At 39.7% G+C, this 22,023-nt stretch overlaps 2 protein-coding genes across 3 annotated transcripts in view; one reads left to right on the forward strand and one right to left on the reverse strand.

Annotated features, from left to right (window-relative positions):
* LOC146479533 (lectin-like) overlaps positions 1-22,023 on the forward strand; it is a 311,213-nt gene that overhangs the window by 250,983 nt on the left and 38,207 nt on the right. The window lies entirely within an intron of this gene.
* The window catches only part of LOC146479554 (L-rhamnose-binding lectin CSL3-like), an 11,896-nt gene continuing 136 nt past the window's right edge, over positions 10,264-22,023 (reverse strand). Inside the window, exons 1-5 of one of the 2 annotated variants that reach the window (XM_085110363.1) lie at positions 22,006-22,023; positions 13,426-13,503; positions 11,850-12,115; positions 10,774-11,076; positions 10,264-10,416 (exon numbers count right to left, since the gene is read on the reverse strand). The exon at positions 22,006-22,023 is cut by the window's right edge and continues 136 nt beyond it. In XM_085110363.1, coding sequence (XP_084966489.1) covers positions 10,387-10,416; positions 10,774-11,076; positions 11,850-12,115; positions 13,426-13,489 — 663 coding nt within the window. In that variant the 5' untranslated portion in view covers positions 13,490-13,503; positions 22,006-22,023 and the 3' untranslated portion in view covers positions 10,264-10,386. Of the gene's footprint in view, positions 10,417-10,773; positions 11,077-11,849; positions 12,116-13,425; positions 13,504-15,044; positions 15,277-22,005 lie in introns of those variants that run through there. The other variant, XM_085110362.1, reaches the window with a different exon arrangement.

Below are 22,023 nucleotides of genomic sequence, written 5' to 3' on the forward strand. Positions count from 1 at the left end.
TTAAGTGCTCGAAACTTTGTTTGAAGCCGGATATTTTCACAAGACTAAAAGAACCAAAACATCAAGAAAAATGTATATCACTACCAGCGAAAACTGAAGTAATGATATAGAGCCACCTTAAATTACACACAACTATAACAAAAATTCTCTCAATCTCTTAACGTAAGTTAAAGGGGAAGGAGAAAATATAATAATACTGATAATATGCTTAGTGACCTGGTCTTGGATTGGAAGCGAGACTGGGGGTGACTGTTTTGATGCAAACCTCACTGCTTTGCATATGTAGATCATGCTGTTCTTATGCTAACTATAGTTGGCATTTACATATGAAAAGCAGTGAGGTTTCTATCAAAACAAGACCACCCTCTGCCTCGCTTCCAATCCAAGGCCAGGTTACTTAGCACACAATTGTTAAATGGCCTATTGCAAGTTAAAGAAAACTGCGTCTACTGCATCATTGGAAACAGGAACGCCTTGAACAGAGATGGCCGAATGCAAAGAGATCTGCTCAATAGATTTTCAGAAAGAGTGCTTTGGTAATTTTTTTTTCTGCCTAAAAAAATAAATCAGGTAAAGTAACACAAACGTAAAGTAGGCCCCGAAACTGAATCCGTCTGAGCGAAACAAAGGCGACATTAGCCCACTTACAGTCAGTTTCTCTCTCGAAATTTCTTTTATGGTACTGTAAAAATAACGGGGCGAAAAATATAAGACGCGCAAAATTAGGTTCTCCTTTCTCGTTCAAAACCTCAGCTTTTGTGTTTACGCTTGGCTAACCCTAAGAAAAAAGGAGAACTGCAAGCAGTCTTAAGGGCCACATACACCCATTTGAGCCAAACCTTCTCAGTTAGGAGATTTCACGAATCGGGGACTGTGATGATCTTAGACACGCATCACCTTCTTCTTCGAAGAATTAGAAGATGCAGAAATTTAAGACGAACGAAAGTGAGGTCTCGTTTTTGTTTGTTTATTTGTTTATGTTGTTGTTGTTTTTGCTTTTTGGTGAAAAATATCAATGATCAAAACATTAACAATTCGTTTTGCAGGGTGAATATTTAACAATTATTCCATGAGCGCGCGTTGGATATGTGATGGTAACTAGCCAACGAGGCGCGAAGCGCCGAGTTGGCTATAACCAATTTCATATCCAACAAGCGCAAATGGAATAATTGTTTTATTAAATTCTCCGCTTTTGGGTATTTGAAGTTTACTGAATTTTATTTTAAGTAAAAATTTATTTCAAATTAAAACGAGCGGATGTTGAGGTAACTTTCGACTAAAGCGACAACGTTATGATCACATGACACGCGCAGCTCTTTGCGAAAGGAGTTGAATGAAAAATCGAAAGCGAAGTACATCGGACACAGTCGGACTCAAGAAACGTTCAAGTGTACGAGTTGCAACCTTTCTGAGACAAGCATTCAAGTGCTTTTGAAGTTCCAGCTCATCGAGAAGCGTAATAGTTGTGTAGCGAAGGAAGGGATCAAGGCCGTTTTTTATGCTGAACTGAATTCGTCGCAGACGTTTTAAAACACTTAAGGCAAGTCCAAGTGTACGAGATACAACCTCACTGAGACCAGCATTCAGTGCACGTTTTTCAACTTCAAGCTTATCAAGAAGCGTAAGAGCTGTGCACGTTTGTGCAAATGTTTTGCTGAGTGGTGCCGAGCGACGGAAACGCCGCTCGTACGGTTTTCATAGATGAACTTTTGTAACTGGAGTCCTCGTAAATGCGTAGAAACATAAAGGCAGGCATCAAGCTCTTCTTGAGAAATTTCTTCGATCGGTTTTAACCTCTTACCGCCAGGATTAGCAAGCCATCCTGAAATTTTTGAAAGTAACCGGTTGTTATTGTTGTTGTTGTTATGTGATCTAAATCGTAAAATCGTGTAGTTTTTCTGATTTTAAAGGAAACTTCAGAGATACGTACCATTAAATAGTGTCATACCGAGCTTTGTGGCTTTTATTGTTGTTATATTGAAATGGCATTGTTTGGTATTTCTTTCTTTTTCTATTCTTTTCTTTTCTACATTTTTCTGAGGAAACTTTCGCTTCCCGCCGAAAAAAAATTAACTTAGCGACACCTGGGGCATTCGTTTTCCATACAAGGTCAAACTACGGTATATGAGCTGATAACCGAGATTTAGTGAACCAATCAGAACGCTAGAAATGCAATATCCGAAGCTGAGAATTTATAACGGTTATAAGGGGATGTATGGGAAATAGTAACCTCGTCCCTCGCCCACAGTTTCTAGTCGATCATCCAAGATGGTGTTTTTCACTGTGAAATGTCTCGTTGCCAGTGTCTTTCCCCGATGTTGAGGCGGTGCAGGAGAATCGGGTCAAAGTAACACAACATCTTTACATGAACTAGCTAAGAAAGAGAGTTTTCTCTTGCATGACTTGAGATTAGAACACTTGCGGAATTCATGTCCAAGATAGGGTCTACGTGTTGAAAGCGAATATGTGAAAATTCATGGCACATTTGAACTGCGGAAGAAAGAATGAATAAGTGAATGATCATTGCAGTTAACATGATCGGCAAATTAGGATATAATTTGTCTACACTATACCGGATAAAAACATATCGGACAGGGCTAAAACATTCACACACACTAAACGCCGATTTCGGATCGATTTTTGTGCCGGAGCGATGCTGCGCTGCTTCGTTCTTAAAAGTGAATCGTCAGATATCGGATACGTTTTCGAGACACTTTCTTAAGTAGCGTGAACAGAGAATCGAACCGTAACGAAAACTAAAAACGAGGAGCGAGGATTGGATTCTAGTGGAAAGGTTGCGGCGATTTTAGGCCATTTTTGTTCACACTAGGCCGGAGTATTTTTAAAAGAACGGTATAAATTGCTATCAGTATAGAACCCTCTCTTCCCATGACCACCGCGATACTACGTGTCACGTGTCACTTGTCACGTGTCAAGCTCATCGTCTTGGAAAACGGCGAAGTTTTTTGCAGCTCCAAGAGAGGAGATAGCAACATCCTTGTTTAGACAACTGCTTGATATCGACCATTTTGACGGTCTTGCCTAGCTGTATTTGGGCGACATTTGAATATCACAACGCGCGGTCTGCTCAACGGCCAGTCTCACCGATGAAGGGACAGTAGTCCCAAAACGTCTGAGCCTCATAAAGAAATATCAGCACCCACAGAAATACCAACTTTAAACACAACCCTGCATATACAAAGGTGTTGTGTTACATCGACTAGAATAGACCCGATTCTCCGTATCGCCATTTTGACACCGAACGGAACCCTGGCGACGAGGTTTTGGAAATGAAAGACGCCATCTTGGATGGTGGACAAGAAATTGAGGACGAGCTTACTATTTCCCATAAATCTCCTTGTAATTGGTATCACACTGAACTTCACTCTGCAAAACCCTTTCCTTTGTGTTAAACTTTTACATCTTCCATCTGAACGAAATTAATGCGTGATGCGTGTTTAATACATCCGATTGCAAAAACGTTGACACCTAAAAACCATAAACAATGAACGATGAGACCCAACGGATTTGTGGGTAGTGTTTAATAATTGGCCCTTGTTGGCCAACTTGACACTTTGAGGAAAGCTTGGGTAGTTTCCATCATTCACCACGTGCAACTAATTTTGGTTATCAACCATCGCACGAGAATATAATATTATGCAAATAAATTTAGTACACTTATACCCATAAAGCTATTGGGTCTAATCGTTTACGGTTTATGCTTTTTAGGTGTCAACGTTTTTGGACTCGAGGGTGATACGATCGTCAGAGCTCCCGATTCGTCAAATTTCCTTACTGAAAAGTATATGAGAAAACACTTGGCAGAATTACCTCCTTCTCTCCCCTCTCCTCCCCTCCCTCGAAAAATTTAATGATATGAGGTGACTCCCCCCTGTCATATCAAAATCAAGGAATTCGAATGCTAATCGTACAAAATTACGTGAAAGCCACCAGCTGATGAAATTGTGCTTAAATTACTGCTTTAATAACACCAGCTCATAGTACATATGCGACCCGTGTGTAAGATGCCGTACCCCCCTCCCCCTTGACTATCGGATTCTTAACACCCACCCCTAAATAGGTTAAGTACACCCAAAGGAACCTCAGTGCCAACTTAAAGGGGCAGTATCATGGGAGATCGATGGGAGATATCATCATTTTTGACCAAAATTCACTAAATTTAAACTTTGAGCACTGTGTTAATTAATTTCTCAATCGCTAATTTAAAGAAATATTAATAGTGATTCTAAGACGAAAGGTTGAACCAAAATATAGTACAACAAGCGATTTTTGTTGCGTTACAACAGCGAAATTTGAAAACGTCCGCCAGACGTTTTCAAATTTGAATCCCTCTCTATCTTGGTCATCTGCCGGCGAAAATATCCTTGGATAGTTTCTTTGCATTCTAATAGTCTTTTAATGGAATTTTGTCATTATATCTTGGCTGCTATCAACCGAATAGCGTCTTTCCGATTTTCGATGTGTTACTAAAAATAGCGTGATACTGTCCCTTTAAGTGCTTTTTACTCAAAGGTGCAAGTCATCTACTCAAATTTTGCCTCTAACATAACAGACATGACAACAAAAATATCTACAAAATTTGATGGTTGTTTATAGTAAATCCCGAAATAGTAACCCTAAAAAACAATAACCCCCGTCCATCCGAAAGGGACGGCTGAGGAAATAGTATAGTGTGCAAAAACTGAGGCCTGCCTGTACACAGACGAAGTATACCATCATATAAAATACCCAGCTTCTACTCAGAAAATACTCGATATTAAAGTATGCTACTGTAACTGTTGTGTAGTCATTTACTACTTAAGTGAGGAGACACACACTCTTCTATTGCTTTGTATGTAATGTCCTTTATTCACTAAGCAATTATCTATATTGGAGTACAATCATTATTCTACTTCAACTCAGTAACAGTACTTTTTCATCATGCTGTACTGTTACCTTATGTGAAACTACTGCATGCTAACACATGTCCTTGTTACTATAGTAATCAATACACTACAGTAAACAAGACCCTGGACTATTAAACTCCTTGCTGTTACTCTAACGCAGCGCTCTCAAAACAGCTTCTCTTTTAGCAACTTAAGTTCTTGATATGGACACGGAAAGTTTAGTGGCCATAATCTGCATCGTTGTTTCCCTTATGCTGCTGATATAAAGGACCATCTTCACCATGGTGGCGGCGTGGAAACAAATAAGCAGAGAACTCGCCGAAAGAGAGCAGCGTCAGAGATCCTCGCCACACACGTACGATCGCCAAAACACGGGTTGTATCCAGAACTAGCATGTGCTCAGTCTCTGGGCCTACTTTGTGCTTGTTTTATATGATATAACTACTTTGTTTATCAGCGGAGAAAAAAATTCACAAAATTACCCTTTGAAAATCTACTGAGCAGGTCTCTTTACATTCGGCCGTCTGGATTCAAGGCATTCCTGTTTACCGTGATGGAAAGAATTGAAGTTGACTTGAAGTCTACAGGGTGTTTCAAAAGTTCGTGCCCTTTTTTGAACAGAGAAAAAAAATTGCTTTCCCAGTTGTCGGATCTCTGAAGCATGGCAAGTTAATAGTCAATGTTTACAGTTTGACCATGAATAATATCAGTAGCCTGCTGTCCTCTTTTGTTTTAGAATGGTCCAGCTCAGTTTTTAAGATAGCGGGAGGAACTTTTCTCCACGCCTGGCGTAGCCGTGTTTTCACCTCTCCCACCTCGTAAACAGGACGTTATCTTGAATGTAACCACGATGTAACCGATTTACAATTGTACGCCTAGTGCTTATATACTTACTGATTACAAAAGGTTAAAGTACTTTCTTTTGTTCAAGACGCTTGCATGTTGTAATCGCACGAGGGTACAACAGACAAAGTCACTTACGAATATATTATTTTCACGTGCGTTTAATTGTTAAGGGTTCCTTATTAGGAGAGTACTTTTCCGGATTATATCCGTAACAAAGGAAACTGAACTTTGATTGCGGAAACTAAGCATACATCGAAAGAATTGCTGAGTCGTAAGATTTCAGGACAAAGGTTAAGGACTCGCGTAATCGAGCAAAGTACATGAGCCACGTACCACGTCCCCTTACACGTGTACAAACCACCTGTTGAACTAGAATAAATTAAAATAAGAATTCTTTGTTTGAAAACCCTATGCTGGTTTGTAATGAAAACGAATGATTATAAGCGAAAATTACATAAGACAAACATCTAAATATGAATCAGCAAAAGCTAAAACAAGTAAAATAGCGAGCGATGAAACACATATTAAATCGGTTGTTAATGCGACCGAGAATGTCCACTTCTCGTGTCCACATGCTGAGTTGATTAAATATCCCTCTCAAAATCTCAAAGCTATTGTTACTACCTGATTATGTATTCTATTCCAAATGAAAAGCTATTGAAATGCGCTTGCTAAACGTATTAAAGTGGAACGCGAAATCTCTCGTAACATTCGTCCTTCCTTAAGGCTGGTTTCCATATGATCGCGGATCGCAGATCGCAGATCGCAGATCGCAATAAGGTCTGCGATCGTCTGCGATCCTGCGATCGTGATCGCAGACGATCGCAGAAGATAGAACCATGTTCTATCTAAAGGCTGGTTTCCATATGATCGCAGATCGCAGATCGCAGATCGCAGATCGCACTAAGGTCTGCGATCGTCTGCGATCATATGGAAACTACTTTTGCGATCGTCTGCGATTCTGCGATCGTGATCGCAGACGATCGCAGAAGATAGAACCATGTTCTATCTCCTGCGATCGTCTGCGATCAATTGCGATTGTTTGCGATCTGCGATCCGCGATCATATGGAAACCAGCCTTTAAGGCTGGTTTCCATATGATCGCGGATCGCAGATCGCAGATCGCAGATCGCAATAAGGTCTGCGATCGTCTGCGATCCTGCGATCGTGATCGCAGACGATCGCAGAAGATAGAACCATGTTCTATCTAAAGGCTGGTTTCCATATGATCGCAGATCGCAGATCGCAGATCGCAGATCGCACTAAGGTCTGCGATCGTCTGCGATCATATGGAAACTACTTTTGCGATCGTCTGCGATTCTGCGATCGTGATCGCAGACGATCGCAGAAGATAGAACCATGTTCTATCTCCTGCGATCGTCTGCGATCAATTGCGATTGTTTGCGATCTGCGATCCGCGATCATATGGAAACCAGCCTTTAAGGCTGGTTTCCATATGATCGCGGATCGCAGATCGCAGATCGCAGATCGCAGATCGCAATAAGGTCTGCGATCGTCTGCGATCATATGGAAACACTTCTGCGATCGTCTGCGATCCTGCGATCGTGATCGCAGAAGATAGAACCATGTTCTATCTAAAGGCTGGTTTCCATATAATCGCAGTCGATCGCAGACGATCGCAGATCGCAAACAATCGCAGACGATCGCAAAAAAGGCTGTTTCCATATAATTGCAACGATCGCAGAGCCGACCGTAGCCATACGTTTTGGTGAGCGGAAATGTCAAATATACACGCGCGTGTAGGCTGAAAAGCAAACAACATCGCGAACGTGGAAGAGCAGAAATTTTGCCGCAAGCAAATTTACTTCCTCTTTTTGTCATGAAGCGAGTCGTCGTCAGCTCTAAAATCGTCGAAAACATCGGTTTTGGATTCGATAACGACCGTACGCAGTTCTTATGTTGCGAAATTTGGCCTCCGCTTCCCCGGCCGATAAATAAAACTTCTGCCCGATTTTGTCCCAACAGTTAACCTTTTGTTCTTGTCTTTAAAATCTTTTCTGCCGCGATTGTAAACACATTCATAACGAGCAACTTCCTCCATAAATTCCTCCAAATGACAACGAAATGATTGTTGCTACATAGACCGTTCCTACCATCAAACACACGAGCGTTGAATCGTGGGAGAGAACCCGAAATATTATGGGATGCGTTTCGATCGCAGATCGCAAAACTTTGATTTCCATATGATCGCACAATGGCAATTGATCGCAGGAGATCGCAGACGATCGCAGGAGATAGAACATGGTTCTATCTTCTGCGATCGTCTGCGATCACGATCGCAGGATCGCAGACGATCGCAGAAGTAGTTTCCATATGATCGCAGACGATTGCAGACCTTATTGCGATCTGCGATCTGCGATCATATGGAAACCAGCCTTTAAATCGAGGCGTCCTCGCCGAGCAAAATAAGTAACACTTAAGTTGTTCTCTAAACGCGAACGAATGAATGGCAATTCCCTGATGTAGTTATAGCTAACTATCCATACACTCAATTGATTACATGTGCAATAACAGACTGCGAATAAGACGGTTAAATATATAATCTAATATAAGAACAAGTGGATAAAATATCGAGCAACTAGTGGGTAAATGCGAGTAAATGTGAATGGCTTAATACTAAACATGGCTAAATATGGTTTGTTCTTACGCGTGCTAAAAGATCCAATAGTACAATTCGTTATTCAGTAACGAGAGCATCAAAACTATAGCAACTACAATAAGCTATTGATTTTCTCTCCTAACATTTTGCAAACCACCTATACACTTGTATTGAAACAGTACCCAGCGCTAGAAAACGAGGTCGATTTTGAATAAAAGCATAACTAACCTACTTTCTATCAATGGCAGCTATGTATACACTTTTGTAGCACTTCGGAGGGTTTCGTGGCTCTTTGAAAAATTGAAATCTTGAGGACTTGCATCGAGTGGCCATAAATTTTCATTTTTCTCAACGTTACGTTTTCGAATAATACAAATTGGTCAACCAGGACTCACAAACTTTTGCTTTCGTTAGCGCGTGCCTTGATTGCTCAGATTATTTTTATTTCATAGTATTAAAGAGAAAAGACTAAATTTCAACACAGCGCTCCTCTCAACTTGATTTTGGACAAACCCAGATGCATTTTAAACCTCCAAAGACACTCAATTTTCGCCTTATCGCGAAGTCCTCAAGATGCCAGTCATGCAAGGAGCCATGAAACCATGAAATTGCTACAAAAGTGTACACAGTTCCCATGCATTGATAGAAAGTGCGAGATTGTGCTTTTATTGTGACCTTGGTTTTCTAGCGCTGCGTACTATTTCGAAACAAGCGTATTGTGCTTGGCCAATTTTGAGTGAGATTTTTGCATAATGAGGCAAAACCCGTAATTTCGTTTTCTCCAAAATTCTCGAAAACTATAAATTTCCAGAACATTCAAATAACATTATCGAAGGTGGTACCCCAAAAGTCCATTACTTGTAAAATCTTTCGGACAATTTCAATTTCGGACAAAAAAGGTGTCCGAAAATATAACCGTCCGACATTTTTAAGCGTCCGAAATATTTACAGTTCAGAAAACTTTTAAGTACGTACTTTCTTGGGCGACGCCAACACATAGGCCAATATACATGATAGAGCTAAAACTCGGATTAGGCTTTCCTCGTTCTCATCATCACTGGAAAGGAAATATTTTTTACGAAAAACATAATGCAGATAAATTCCATTTTGCAGTACTTAGTTGTATTTTTTTTCCAAGCCCAGTTTAATGCTTCATCATCCCTGATCAACACATTTGAAAAGTCCTTTTCATTGTACATGTGAAACAAACCCGATGTGATAAGGCCAGAGGATTTTGAGATGGGAGGAATAGTGAAGGCTGCCACTAAGAAACTAGAACCAGAAGATCTTTCTGCAGATCATGTCACATGAGATCACTTTGAAATCCAAAGTTCTCAGTTTCCTTTATGGAGCAAACTCTAGTTCAGTGAGACTCTGCTTGAGAAACTGCTTGATAGAATTTGTGTTATTTTCTCGTCGTTGTATTTGTAAAACCTTGAGGGTGCAGTAAAACTGTAATTTTCACAGATGTAGTTTCAGTCTAATTCGTGTTTTGCGTAAATTTACTGTAGCTATATGTTTCAGCAGAGTGTCCGAATTTTTTGTCCGAAATGAGATAAAAAGTGTCCGAAAATTAAACGTCCGAAATAAAACGTCCGTAGGTTTTTGCAAGTAATTTAAACTTCAGGCAAATTGTCAGGGGTTTCGATTTTTCAGGACTGCATGACCAACGTAACGATTCTCGAAAGTAACAGTCAGGGACTCTTAAGCTCTACAGATCTGTGTATTTTTGTTTTCATTATAAAATGTGTATTTCTGAGTTAATGGTTTTGTCATGCATGGCACCGCTCTTTTTCTGTATACGTGTGGTGTGACATTTTGATTGTTTTCAATAGACCATTAAAAAAATGATCATATAAAAGAAACAAAACAAAAAGAAAGAAACGAAGCTCATGAGCCCCTAAACCACTTTATTATTTATTTTTTATTTTGTTTTACAATGCAGTTAATTCCCCAATGTTTAAATCTTTTGTCCGTTGTACCCATCCCCATGGCAGTCAGTACATTTCCTGGTTACAACTTTTGCTTGCACTCGTACCTAACCTGCAAAAAATTGAAAAAAATAGACCAAACTTAAGCTTCTAGAGAACCGATTTACCCTTTTGTGTATGCGTGGGTTAATTCTCTCTCGAGTTGAAGCTAAATTAAGCCCCAAAGAAAAGGGAATCACATCGCGTGTATCAACCAAACAAAACCTAACCTAAATAAACCTACCGAAATAAATAATTTAATCAATCACGTGTGGTCTATGAAGGAATTCTAAAGTGTCACAATTACATTATCATTACATTACCATGCTGTCCTTCAGTGATTCGTAGTCTTTGGAAAATGACAGGCGAAGGAATACCGTTTCTTAGTTGTTTTACTGCAGTAACTATATAGCTCAACATCCTAACTTACTTCTAGATACTTCCTGGTAAGGAAGCAAGGATCGCCGCCGAATTTTCCATTGGTAGCAATAAGCTCACAATGCTGTTGTCCTTGGCAGTCATGCCTAACAACGGCCATCGACGTGCTAGCTCCACAATTAGTGGACAGGTCAGTGAGGCTCCCACAGATGTGTGATCCCTTCGTGCGGCCATAGTTTGCGTACAGGATGTTGATCTTGCGGTTGTTGGGACATTCAATACGGTGACGCCCATTTTCACAAACCCGCACAAGTTCCACGTCGCTTGGTTTGCTGGCAACGCACCTATAGGAAACCTGTTGAAAGAAGGATACTCATTTTACTGAGCTTGTTTTATATATTGTAGTTTTATATTATTGACACTGAAAAGCCCCTTAGGGGAGTGTTAGTAAAATTTGTAATTTGACTTGGGATGTAATGTATTGTCGGCAGTATTCCTTCCAAAGCGTCGGTGATGACTCAGAAGCCTGCAAAGGCGACTAAGTATTAATGCTCAATCCAATCTCATTAACTTTGATTGTTGACAAACTTTTTCCATGATCTGCGTTTAGGCGGCAGCACATTCAATTATATGTGTTAGTGGAAAAAACTGAGATACTCATCTTAAGATCTTCCGAGAAAACTGACTAAAATTATTAACGCTACGCTCAGTCACATTGTAATAAATCACACATATTTGATGATTTATTTTCTCTTCTAAACAATGATCAAGAATACGTATTTCTTTTTTCAAATATAAGCCTATCCGATAGAAATTTGTGAAGGTAAAATGTTGTCGAAAGAATTTTGTAGCTTATCAAATCACATCCAGGCAGTATACCGATAACAAGTGGCTCTGCTAGTCTTATCAGTTGAACTCCACTTGATATAAACATTTTTCTAACGTTCTAACGGCATATATAAAAGCACGAAATGAGTTCTGCAGCATGAACCAACAAAGTTTACTGATACAGTCTCTGTAGACAAATTTATGCTGCAAAGGTGGAATTCCAATAAGTCGGGTTTTTTTTTTACTACCTATCAAAAGAGAAGCCAAATCACATACATGCACACAATTGCCGTTACATACCGTCAAATACTTCTTGATGAACGCGCAAGGATCTCCATACTCTGAAACAGATGCATGAAGCACGCATGACTGCAGGCCTTCACACTCCCTCTTGGTGATTTCCAAGGCAGCGCGTGCGTGGCAATTAGTGTTCCAGTCGAGATCAAAGAGTCCCTTGCAAATACCATGAGCCGACCTTCCAAAATCTGCAGCCGTGATCTCAAGTTTCTGGTCTCCCTGACAATCGATTTTGAGCGTAGAACCCTCGCAAACTCTCACATGCCTTTCTGTATGATCACCAACATGTAATGCGTCAGTCACATGTCTAAACAACGACTTTTCAAAGCCTTGTGGCTCATGTGGAACACGTGAGCATCGATGATATGCGAGACTACGTGGAGTGCCCACGTTTAACCATTCAACAAATTGACGACAGTTTTCTACGGTCTATTTAACACTTATCCTGCAAAATTAAGCGGGGATATTCCGCAAGATTGACCTGGATAATTGTTTTATTATTCAACACATTGGTAAAAAAAGCACAGTCTTATTACAGAAAGGCTGGAGATGATCTTATTTTGCTATTTTTTTTTTCCAACACACAAAAATTGCGTGTATCGAAGGATAGCTGCTGACAACGAACGATATTCAGTGCACTATGACCGTATGTGCGCAGTGTTAGATTGTAGTTGAGTAATAAACTCTTATAGACAATAATATGGCGTCAGAGCACAAACATACAAAACTCAAGTGAAACAACGAGCCACAGGCGAGTGATGGCGAATTAAACGAAAAAATGTTGGGCCGTAAATAGAATAGAAAGAACAAATATGCAAAACCCTATCACAAAATGCATTTGGAATTTACTGGTTATGTACCATATCAACCTATAGTCTAGTTCGAAGAATAACCTTTTCCATGCAAGTTCAATCAATCAAATTTACAATTAATCTTGCAATGCTTCTCTTAAAGGGGCGCTATCACGGAGATTTTGCGGTATTTTGGTAAAAACTGCTCAGTCATTTGACTAAGAACCTCTTTTCTAACAGAAAATTATTATTACAGCACCGAGTGGAAATATGAAATGATTTCTCAGAGAAAGAATAAACTACTAATCAGTTGTTTGCAATTTTCCAAAAATGGGAAGGAACTGAATCCCCATAGGAAAAGTCTACTGCAACCGAGAGGGCAGGGAAGCCTTTTTAATCTCAAAAGGCAGAACACTTCTTCCACATAGCCTCAATATTCGTGAAGCAATTTACTGGCTTTTTTTTGTTTTATCCTTTATACTACCAATCAATTTAGTAGCTTTACGTATTTCCATTATTGCGCAAATGCCTTTAACCATATATGTATAAGTACATGCCCCATGCATTGTACCTGAAGAAAGTTGGTTAGGCCAGCCGAAATATAGTACACTTTAAAAAGTAATTCTACGTCGTATCGGTCTCTGCTTCTATAATCAAAATGTAATTGTTGGAGTACATTTTATGCAGTGGATAACGATTTATCCACTGGATGGAGTTATCCGTCTTTTAAACAACTGGGGCCTGATCAACAGATCAAGGTAACTCCAGGCAGCGTTCAAACAACTTACCTTCGTCACAATAGATTCCGCTCACGGCAATTGTGAGAATGATCACTATACAAGCTTTCCACATCCTTGAAGAATTCTCTAAGAAGAAAGAAGATGGAGAAAGATAAATCAGACAAAATAAGAACTTTTAAGAAATTTCGTTTCCTTGGTACCGGTGGATGCATCTCGTTAGATAGTCTTATACCAAACAGTACAAGGTACATGATGTCCCCATTTAGTTTACTTTCTTTCTTTCGCGCAGGTATAAATTTGTTCTATTCTGCCACTCGAGCCCGGGTCGTTCGCTACATGTCCTACCAACATCCAGTAGACCAAAGAGGGCTAGCTGACGAACCTAGTAATTTTTAACTTATTTCAGAGAGTTTGCCGTGACAGCCTAGCTATGCGCTTGGCCTAAATAGTGTAGACTTGCTTAACTCACAAAACGGATGTTCCCTGCCCAAATGGTCCTCTATTCTCTCAGTTCTCTGCATGGGTTAAAACGATTAGAAACACTAAATTGTGTAAACACCATAAGGTATCCAGCCTTGTTTGGAGTATCCATTCTAGGAACAACATAAGCAAAAATTAAAAAGTTAATTTAACCGGTTTTTTTCTTCTCCAGACGTAAAAGGCCCACCTTCTCCGAGCTGAACATTCTCGTGAGCTTTGAGGAGTTGCCGGAATTGCAGGAAGTGCAGGTTTATGCATGAATGTTTAATATCATTGCCAGTCGTACCCATACTGTAGTATTTTGCTTACAGCTCTGCGCGGAAGGTCACCTCTTCCTCAGATGAAACGCGAGTAAATTTGGCTGATATAACAATGAAATTATAGCGTATCTTTTGAGCGGACCTTAAAGTGTGTCCTAGACTGTGACTGTTCAAAACAAATTTACTGAACAGTACTCGGTAATTCCTTAACTGCATTTTGCTATGCTGCAAAAGCCGAGTGGTTATGAATTGTTTATGAGTTCTGTTGATGAAGTCCTAAAATACGGCCATTCGGAACGGAGACAAACGAAAAGCCACACATAATGTGGGTTTGTTTTTTCTCAATATCTTAGTAAAACTATAAGACTGACACAGACATGAAAGACCAAGTTGAAAACCTAAAGAGGGAGAGGGGACCAAGAAACCAACGCAAAGCACAAACAAGTAAAGTAAAAACAAGATTGCTTGAAAGATCAGCCTATATTGACAAGGTAGAAAATCGATACAGTATCATACTGAAAAAAATTACGTTTGTGATGCGTATCACTGGTAATATAGTTAAGCGGAATAAAAGAGGTCGTAATTCAGTTCAAATGCAGCTGGAAAAATTCTCCTAGCTTAAGCTCGCAGTACAAAGTTTACCATAATCATCAAAGAGGTCGTACTTCAGTTCAAATGCAGCTTGCCGTACAAAATTGAAGTTCAACAACTAATGTAGCTGGAAAAAAATTCTGCTAGCTCAAGCTCGTCGTACAAAGTTTACAATAATCATCAAAAAGTTCGTAATTCAGTTCAAATGCAGCTCGTCGTACAAACTTTACAGTTCAAATGCAGCTCGGAAAAATTCTCCTAGCTTGAGCTCGTCGTACAAAGTTTACAATAATCATTTTGTGAAATGGCCTTAAAAAGGATGATGAAAAGACTTACCGATTTTCTCCAATCTCAGCAGATGGTTAGTTCAGCAATGTAGCACTATCACTGTCGATCCTATATTGTCATCTCTTTTTTATGAGCACTACCTTTATCGCTTTAGCCAATGGTGTGTCTCGATCCCATCTCGCCTTGCCGGTTGCCTCACGCAGAGCTATTAGTGTATGAGTGGGAAGGACGTCAAAAGCAGCGCCGACACAGGCCAAGGTGGCGGCCTAGTGTAATTTGGATGATAAACAACATTCTTGATTTCACTTGACAACCAGAACGTTTCCCAGGAACGGCTTTTTGAAAGTGCGTGTGTAGAGCGGGGGCGATAATTACATTCACGGCTTTGAGTAAAAAATTGCCGATATCATGATGTTTGAAGCTTGTCGGATAACTTTCAAGTATCAGTGGCGCTGACGAAAAGCACAAGAAATTGACAGCCATGGCAAGACTTCATTTAGCAAAAGAAAACAAAATTGGGGCGGGGAATAGGTGGTTCTAGCGTTTCGTGACCAAGGTGTTGTTTTGCAAAAGGTTGTCGTAACTGAAAAAGAGGGAGGATTTTAGTCAGCACCCCCGCATCTAGCGAACGGTGCATTAGCATGTGAGGTAGCCAGAGTCGAAGAGCGGTCTCACGTGGTTTCTCTCTATAGGTATTTACACCCCATCGCTGTAGTTTTTATTTTATTTTATTGTTATTTTTTATCATCTTACTTTTCGTTTCCCTAGAATTTATTAATCTCCCTTTTCATCTCCTCTATAACATAAAAATAACGGGCATAAATGATTTATGAGCCCGGAGCTACCGATCTTGTGATAGCATTATTTGCATTGCGTAAAACTTTAATCGGAAGAGGTAATAAAAGGAAAACGGGCTAAAACGTAGAAAAATATAACACTCAAGTTGCATTTCCCATACACATGGCTGTTACTAGTGATTCACTTGTAGATATCCGGCAGTTCTTGCCTGCAGTACCGTTAATTATGCTGTACAAAGTGGTTCTAACTTTTGAGTCTGTGGATGAAATCACTGAGCTTGAGCTTTGAACTTTGTGAATGAAATCCTCTAAATCCTGAAGTCTGCCCATTTGAAGTGAAACCAACGGAGCGTTACTTTCCTGTGGTCCTTTTAATCCAAAAAACGACTTTAGACACCTATTAGATTCTAGTACGAAGACGAGCTCGACAAGAGTTTTTCCAAAAGAGGAAGAGTGTTGCGCCGGTGAACCAGTATTATTTTGGCGGGAAAACGAAATAGTCGAGAAAGAGTGAGCGCGGGTGAACCAGTATCATTTTGGCGGGAAAACGAAATAGTCTAGTTTTTCCAAAAGAGAAAGGATGAGCGCGGGTGAACCAGTATCATTTTGGCGGGAAAACGAGATAGTCGTCGCCATTTAACTGGGAGTTTTTGAAAGAAAGGATTAGTGGCGTAAACAGCTACTCGAAAGGTAGGCCTTCTCGTCTTTTGGAATTACGAAAGCCGGGCTTACCTTTCATCATTTAAAACGACTGCTGGCGACAGGTTCGTCGCTCTTAAAGTGTAAAATAAAGTTTTCTGGAAAATATCTCTTCTAAGTACTTCTTAGTACCAAGAGTAGTCGTACTCGTACTCGTACTTGAATCTTGAAGTCTCTAATTAGTGTTTTGTCTGCGGGGGGAAGGCCGCACCGCCACGCACGGGTGTATATATGTTGATACATTCACGAGGAGCTGTTAATATGAAAGTGTAAATTACTGGAATTCAGCTCATTTATCATCTATACAATCATTCACTGGTAGGCACGTATAGTCTACATTTCTGTGTCTGAGTAGAGCAGTTGCTCTTCGAGTGACGATGATCATATTGTTGATGAAGATGATGATCCATTCTGTGACGACATTTATCATAATTGATTATAAACTTGATTGTGTCGTACATGTAGTTTCTAACTTACGCGCTCTTAATCGAGTGAATGAACCGACAAATTTAAAACTAAGTTCATAGTTACGTTTGAATCAACCAGTAGGTTGTGAAAAGAAGGGCCCCTCCTGTCAGATAAAAATATGGGTTTCGCGTGCGTGAGGTTTTCAATAACAACCGTTAAGTAAATTGATGGTTTCTCATGATTTGCAAATTATGTATGAAGAGGGCTATTGTTGATACCCTTAACTAAACAAATTATTTTAGTGGTATTTATTTACTGCTTTTTTCTGTTAGCTCGTTTGTCTGCTTTTTCACTTAAACAAACATATTTAGAGCGAAATTAATCGGCATACACTGTAACGTGGAACGAACCAGCTTTTTCTGACAAAGAGTGACTGTTTCGTACACACAATCGATGCCGCTTTGAATTCAGAGTGATTGAAGTTCTATAATTTGGTAAATTCGTTGCTCCTTTGTTTCCGTTCACGAAATGTATGAAAAATTCAGCTCCCTTAAACTCGTTGTTTATCACTCATTTAGCCACCGTTACAGCTTGCGATCGCAAATGAAGCTTTTTTCCATGATACGCGGATATTCGGGGTCAATATTGGTAAAAGAAGAACTTGAAACCAAAATAAGGTATGAAAGTCTACAAGTAAATAAAAAGGAATTACTGAAAATAAAGTTAAAATTAAAATACAATAAATATAAGACAAATAGGAAAAGAAAAACCTACAAATTGGCCAGGAGCGTGCACGGATGAAAAAAACTAATCAAGGTCGGCCAACAACGTGGAGAACGTAGTTTTCGTGAACGGGTGTCAAGTTCGGTAAAAAATTTGCGAAAAACATTTACTATGATCAACGTGACTCTTGCTTCCATAAATTAATTATCAACTAGTTACTGAGTTTCCTCTCGATCGCAAAATAGTATCCTCGGCTCATGACACAGTCAGCCTTACAGAACTGCTATAATTCAATGAGAATTTCTTAACGATAATTACACAACCGGACAGACTGATGTACGTTATAGATGCGGCAAAATTTAAGAGCTGGTGAGAGTGATAACTAATACTTCCTAAGTCGTGCTTCAAGAGATATTTTTAATCTTAGACAATATCTGAATTGATTTAATCGCCTAATTTTTGACACAAATGTTTCCAAAACGTCCGTGGAAATACTGAAACAGCCCAGATGCAAGTAAACTATGTCTCGTAGTTAAGATAGATAGTCTTTATTTAACTCCATAAATTTTAAGCTAAACCTTGTCGGGTGGAGTATAACTAAACAACAAAAGAATAAACGGGCGTAAAAAATTAAAAACGTACAATTATTTAGATGCTAAAATAACGTGCGCTTAAAAATATACAAAATAGTTCTCTCTATGGGGTCTCTATCCCGCATAGTTGAGGCGGAGGCAACGCCCAATTTGAAAGGTTCGCTTCTTTCTGCTTCATGAAAATGGCATGTACAAGGCTCGGTGAATAAAATTTAATAAAATAAAATACAAATAAAATAAATCAACAGTATCGCGGAGTGCTAATTGGAAAGATTAGCCACTCATCGAATTGAATGTTGTCTTCCACTTTTTCCACAAAAAACGGAGTGCCTAGACTTTGTTATCCCAGTTGAGCTTTAATAAATTAGGTGGGTTTGTATCGTTAAATTTGTATGATTTGCTTTTTCATGTACGAATGCATGGATAATGTCCTCCGACCTCCTCCTCTGTTTCGGCGCCCATTTGGATATTTTGCAGTGTCTGAATTAGACTAGAAAGTTTGTCGGTCATGACTACATGATTATTTTCTGCGCTCGAAAATGGCATTCGTATCATTTATTTCAATAATGTCAATGTCGTTCTGGTCCCAGTTGTTCAAAGAGTGGATAATTTTATCCACTGGATAGGGCGCTATCCGGCAGATGAAATGGGTGCAAGATTTCCATGTTAGTCCGCCCATAATTTGTGGATAGAGTAGAAGCATATGTCAAATTTAAGTATTGGATTGTGTGGAAAACTTGCCAAAAGCATTAGTTGGAGTACATCTCCTCCGCTAGATAGTGACTTATCCAGTGGATAAATTTATCGAGTCAGTTGACTGCCAAAACCTTCAACTAGTACTTTGGCTTTTATTATTTTGAAGGATTTTTTTTTCGGGATCTAACCATATTGATTTGTCGTTGTTTTATTTTATTTGCTTTAGGTAAGCATAAACAAACACCTCAACAATCGGGATCACTCAACGAGAATATCTAGTAAGGTTAAATTAAACGAGATATTTGTGTACGCTTCTGATTGGATTTGTTAGCTGAATTTTTAAATGGCAGCAAATTTAAGGGTTCAGGTTTCTATTCCTCTAGCCGAGCTATAAACTGCCGTTGGCCTAAAACCAAAAATGGCCTCGCCAGCCTTATTCTACTCTCTTAACGACATTGTTCGTCCCTTTGAACACAAGCAACTAATTTTCCCATGTAACTAAAGTTCAACAAAACACCAAAGAAAGCACGAGTGTTTATTCTTCTCATATGAAAGCCCAATTTCTGAGGTAATTTAATTATAAACTCTCGGAATAGATATTCACCGAAATGAGCCATTGGGTCACCTGATCGATTTCTTGCAAAACACTGTAAGCAAGTTCAGCTTAATATCTTCGTTTAAAAGGAAACAAAGAGATCTTGTAGACGCGATCGAGATAAACACACACCGAAAATAATTGGATTCGTCAGTAAAAGCATGAATTCTCCTTTGTTGACGTGGGCGATTCAGCTCGTGGTAACAAATTGTCACTCCGAACGTGTGAGCCGGATGCTACCCTCCCACTCAGCCGCTTCAAAGAGAAGCTAAACCGACCGTGCTGAAAGCAAAAACGTACCAATTCGTTGTATTAAATTGTCACTCCATCGCGGTGTATCCTGGATGAAATTCACCTAACTATAAGAAGATTTTTAGTGTAGCAGTATCTCTCTGGACTCTGTACCTATTCTCTATATAGTCTTAGATCATCCTGGGGCCAGACAAAGGGTGGCCATTGTTTGTCGTTGAGGAGGCGGAGATCGAATCACGAAATCATTTTTGAGCAGAAGACGTCGAAATGGCCACCAAAATAAGGCGAACAACAACTGTCCGCGTATTGTGTTTTATTCTTCAGCAAGTCAATGATCTGCTGCCAGCGGATCTCCGAGACTCGTGAAGCTGGGTGACCGAGGTGATCACTGGAAATGATTTGAAGGCGATTCCCGGAGATAAATATTCATGCATTTTGCATCCGCTACATCAAAGGACGCCAACGAGGTCTTGTTCTTTTTTCATTCAAATTTTCAACTGGCGATATATTCAAGGCAATACTCAGACAGCCTACGTTGTTTGTCTTTTTGTCTATCTGTCTGTTTTTTCCTTCTCTTATCGTACCCATAAAATTAATATCTTTTGGAAAGATTGAGTCATTTGTAGAAACCACCGTATGAATGTAAAACTATCCAATCCCAGAATTTGGTAAACTCCAAAATAACCCAAATGGCCGGCATAAGCATGTTTTGAGAAATATTATGAATTTTTTTACTTTGCACAACGAATTCGATTCCTTTTGAAATATCTACGTTTACTACGGGCCAATGCCATGAATATTTTAACATTGTCCAAAGTTCAAGCCCGTTCATCGATGTTAAAAGGCCAGAAATACCAAATTTGAAAGGAAAGATATGAGTATAGTTTGCTTTGGCTCTCGACGGAATTATCCACTTTCACGACGAAGCGGAAGCAGAAGGAAACAAAACCGTTAATTGTAATGGCGTTACAGTCAAAAGCAACAGAAGAAGCTAGCGATAGTACACAATAAGAAATGCACCATAATCTTTAGAATAGAAATTATTATTGATTCTTTGCCCAGCAAACATTTCAGCAAGGGGATGAGCATTCCGCCGGGGAGGACAATGATGGTGGGCGTTTATCATTGAAACACGTTGAACACTAAACAATTTGAACTTGTGAGGGAGCCCGCTCACTGAATCAAATCTATACTCAACTGAAATTTTGCGGTGGCATTAATTATTACTTAAAATTGCAGGCAAACTTCAGGAGGGGTCAGGATTTACATTCCATGAAGTGAAGTCGGCTTTAAGCTGTAATTCGATCGAACGAAACCCTTTGTGCTAGAGCGTGTCTCTTCCGTGAGCGGCGACTGTGGTACAAACTATATTCCCGCCAATCTTCGTCGCATCACGTTGTCGCAGGCGACACGACCCTCTCCTCAGGGAAAAAACGAAAAAGAAAATTCCTGCACCCAGCCATTAATCGGACGGATCAGTATACTAAGAAACTCCCACGAAAGAACACACAGGGTTATAGTTTACCTTTATAAACGAAATTGGGTTAATACGGCGGTAGGAGACCAGGCGACCGTACTTTGAGCGTGATGCTCAACGAGTTTGCAAGCCTATAAATATAGTCTCTTGACCGAGACGAAACGCTGCGTCAGACTAGCCACGAACATTTCACAAGTATTTGATAGGAGACCAAACATTTCATTAGGATGGCATAGACAACATTTCGTAATTTAACAAGCTGCGCGGTTTACACGTTGGTAGCCCTCTCCAACCAACTGGATGGAACAAACGTTATTGAACGTGTCGCATTCACGCTTAACTCAGAAGAATTAATAATTATGAGTTAAAATTTATCACGCGAGTTTGTCTTACTTTAAGCTAACCCGCAAAAGGCCAATGGCTTTCTGTGCTTGGTCGATAATCTACAGGAAGACTGCAAACCGACGTTTTTCCTCCCTTAGTTTACGTAGCGCACCAGGGATTGAATAAGCGGCGAAAGTACGTACAGGTGAGACGGCACCAAGCTCGTGCCCACAATGCCGCAAAGTGCAATCTGGATTTTCCTCGATGTTCTGTTTACTTACAAAACATAGAAGTTGCAATGAAGCGAGAAGTGCTTTGTAAAATTGGTCTTATGTGAATATAAAATAATTTATCGCGTTTCAATGGAGTCAAGAGGCGAGTGGCAGTTTTGATTCCGAAATGAGCTATTTTGTTTTCCGTCATTTTTCAAATATATTTAGGTTACCTTTATTAGCAAGGCTTG

The sequence above is a fragment of the Pavona decussata genome, unplaced genomic scaffold (assembly GCF_977016875.1).
Source record: "Pavona decussata unplaced genomic scaffold, jaPavDecu1.1 SCAFFOLD_58, whole genome shotgun sequence".
NCBI classification, from domain to species: Eukaryota; Metazoa; Cnidaria; class Anthozoa; order Scleractinia; family Agariciidae; genus Pavona; species Pavona decussata.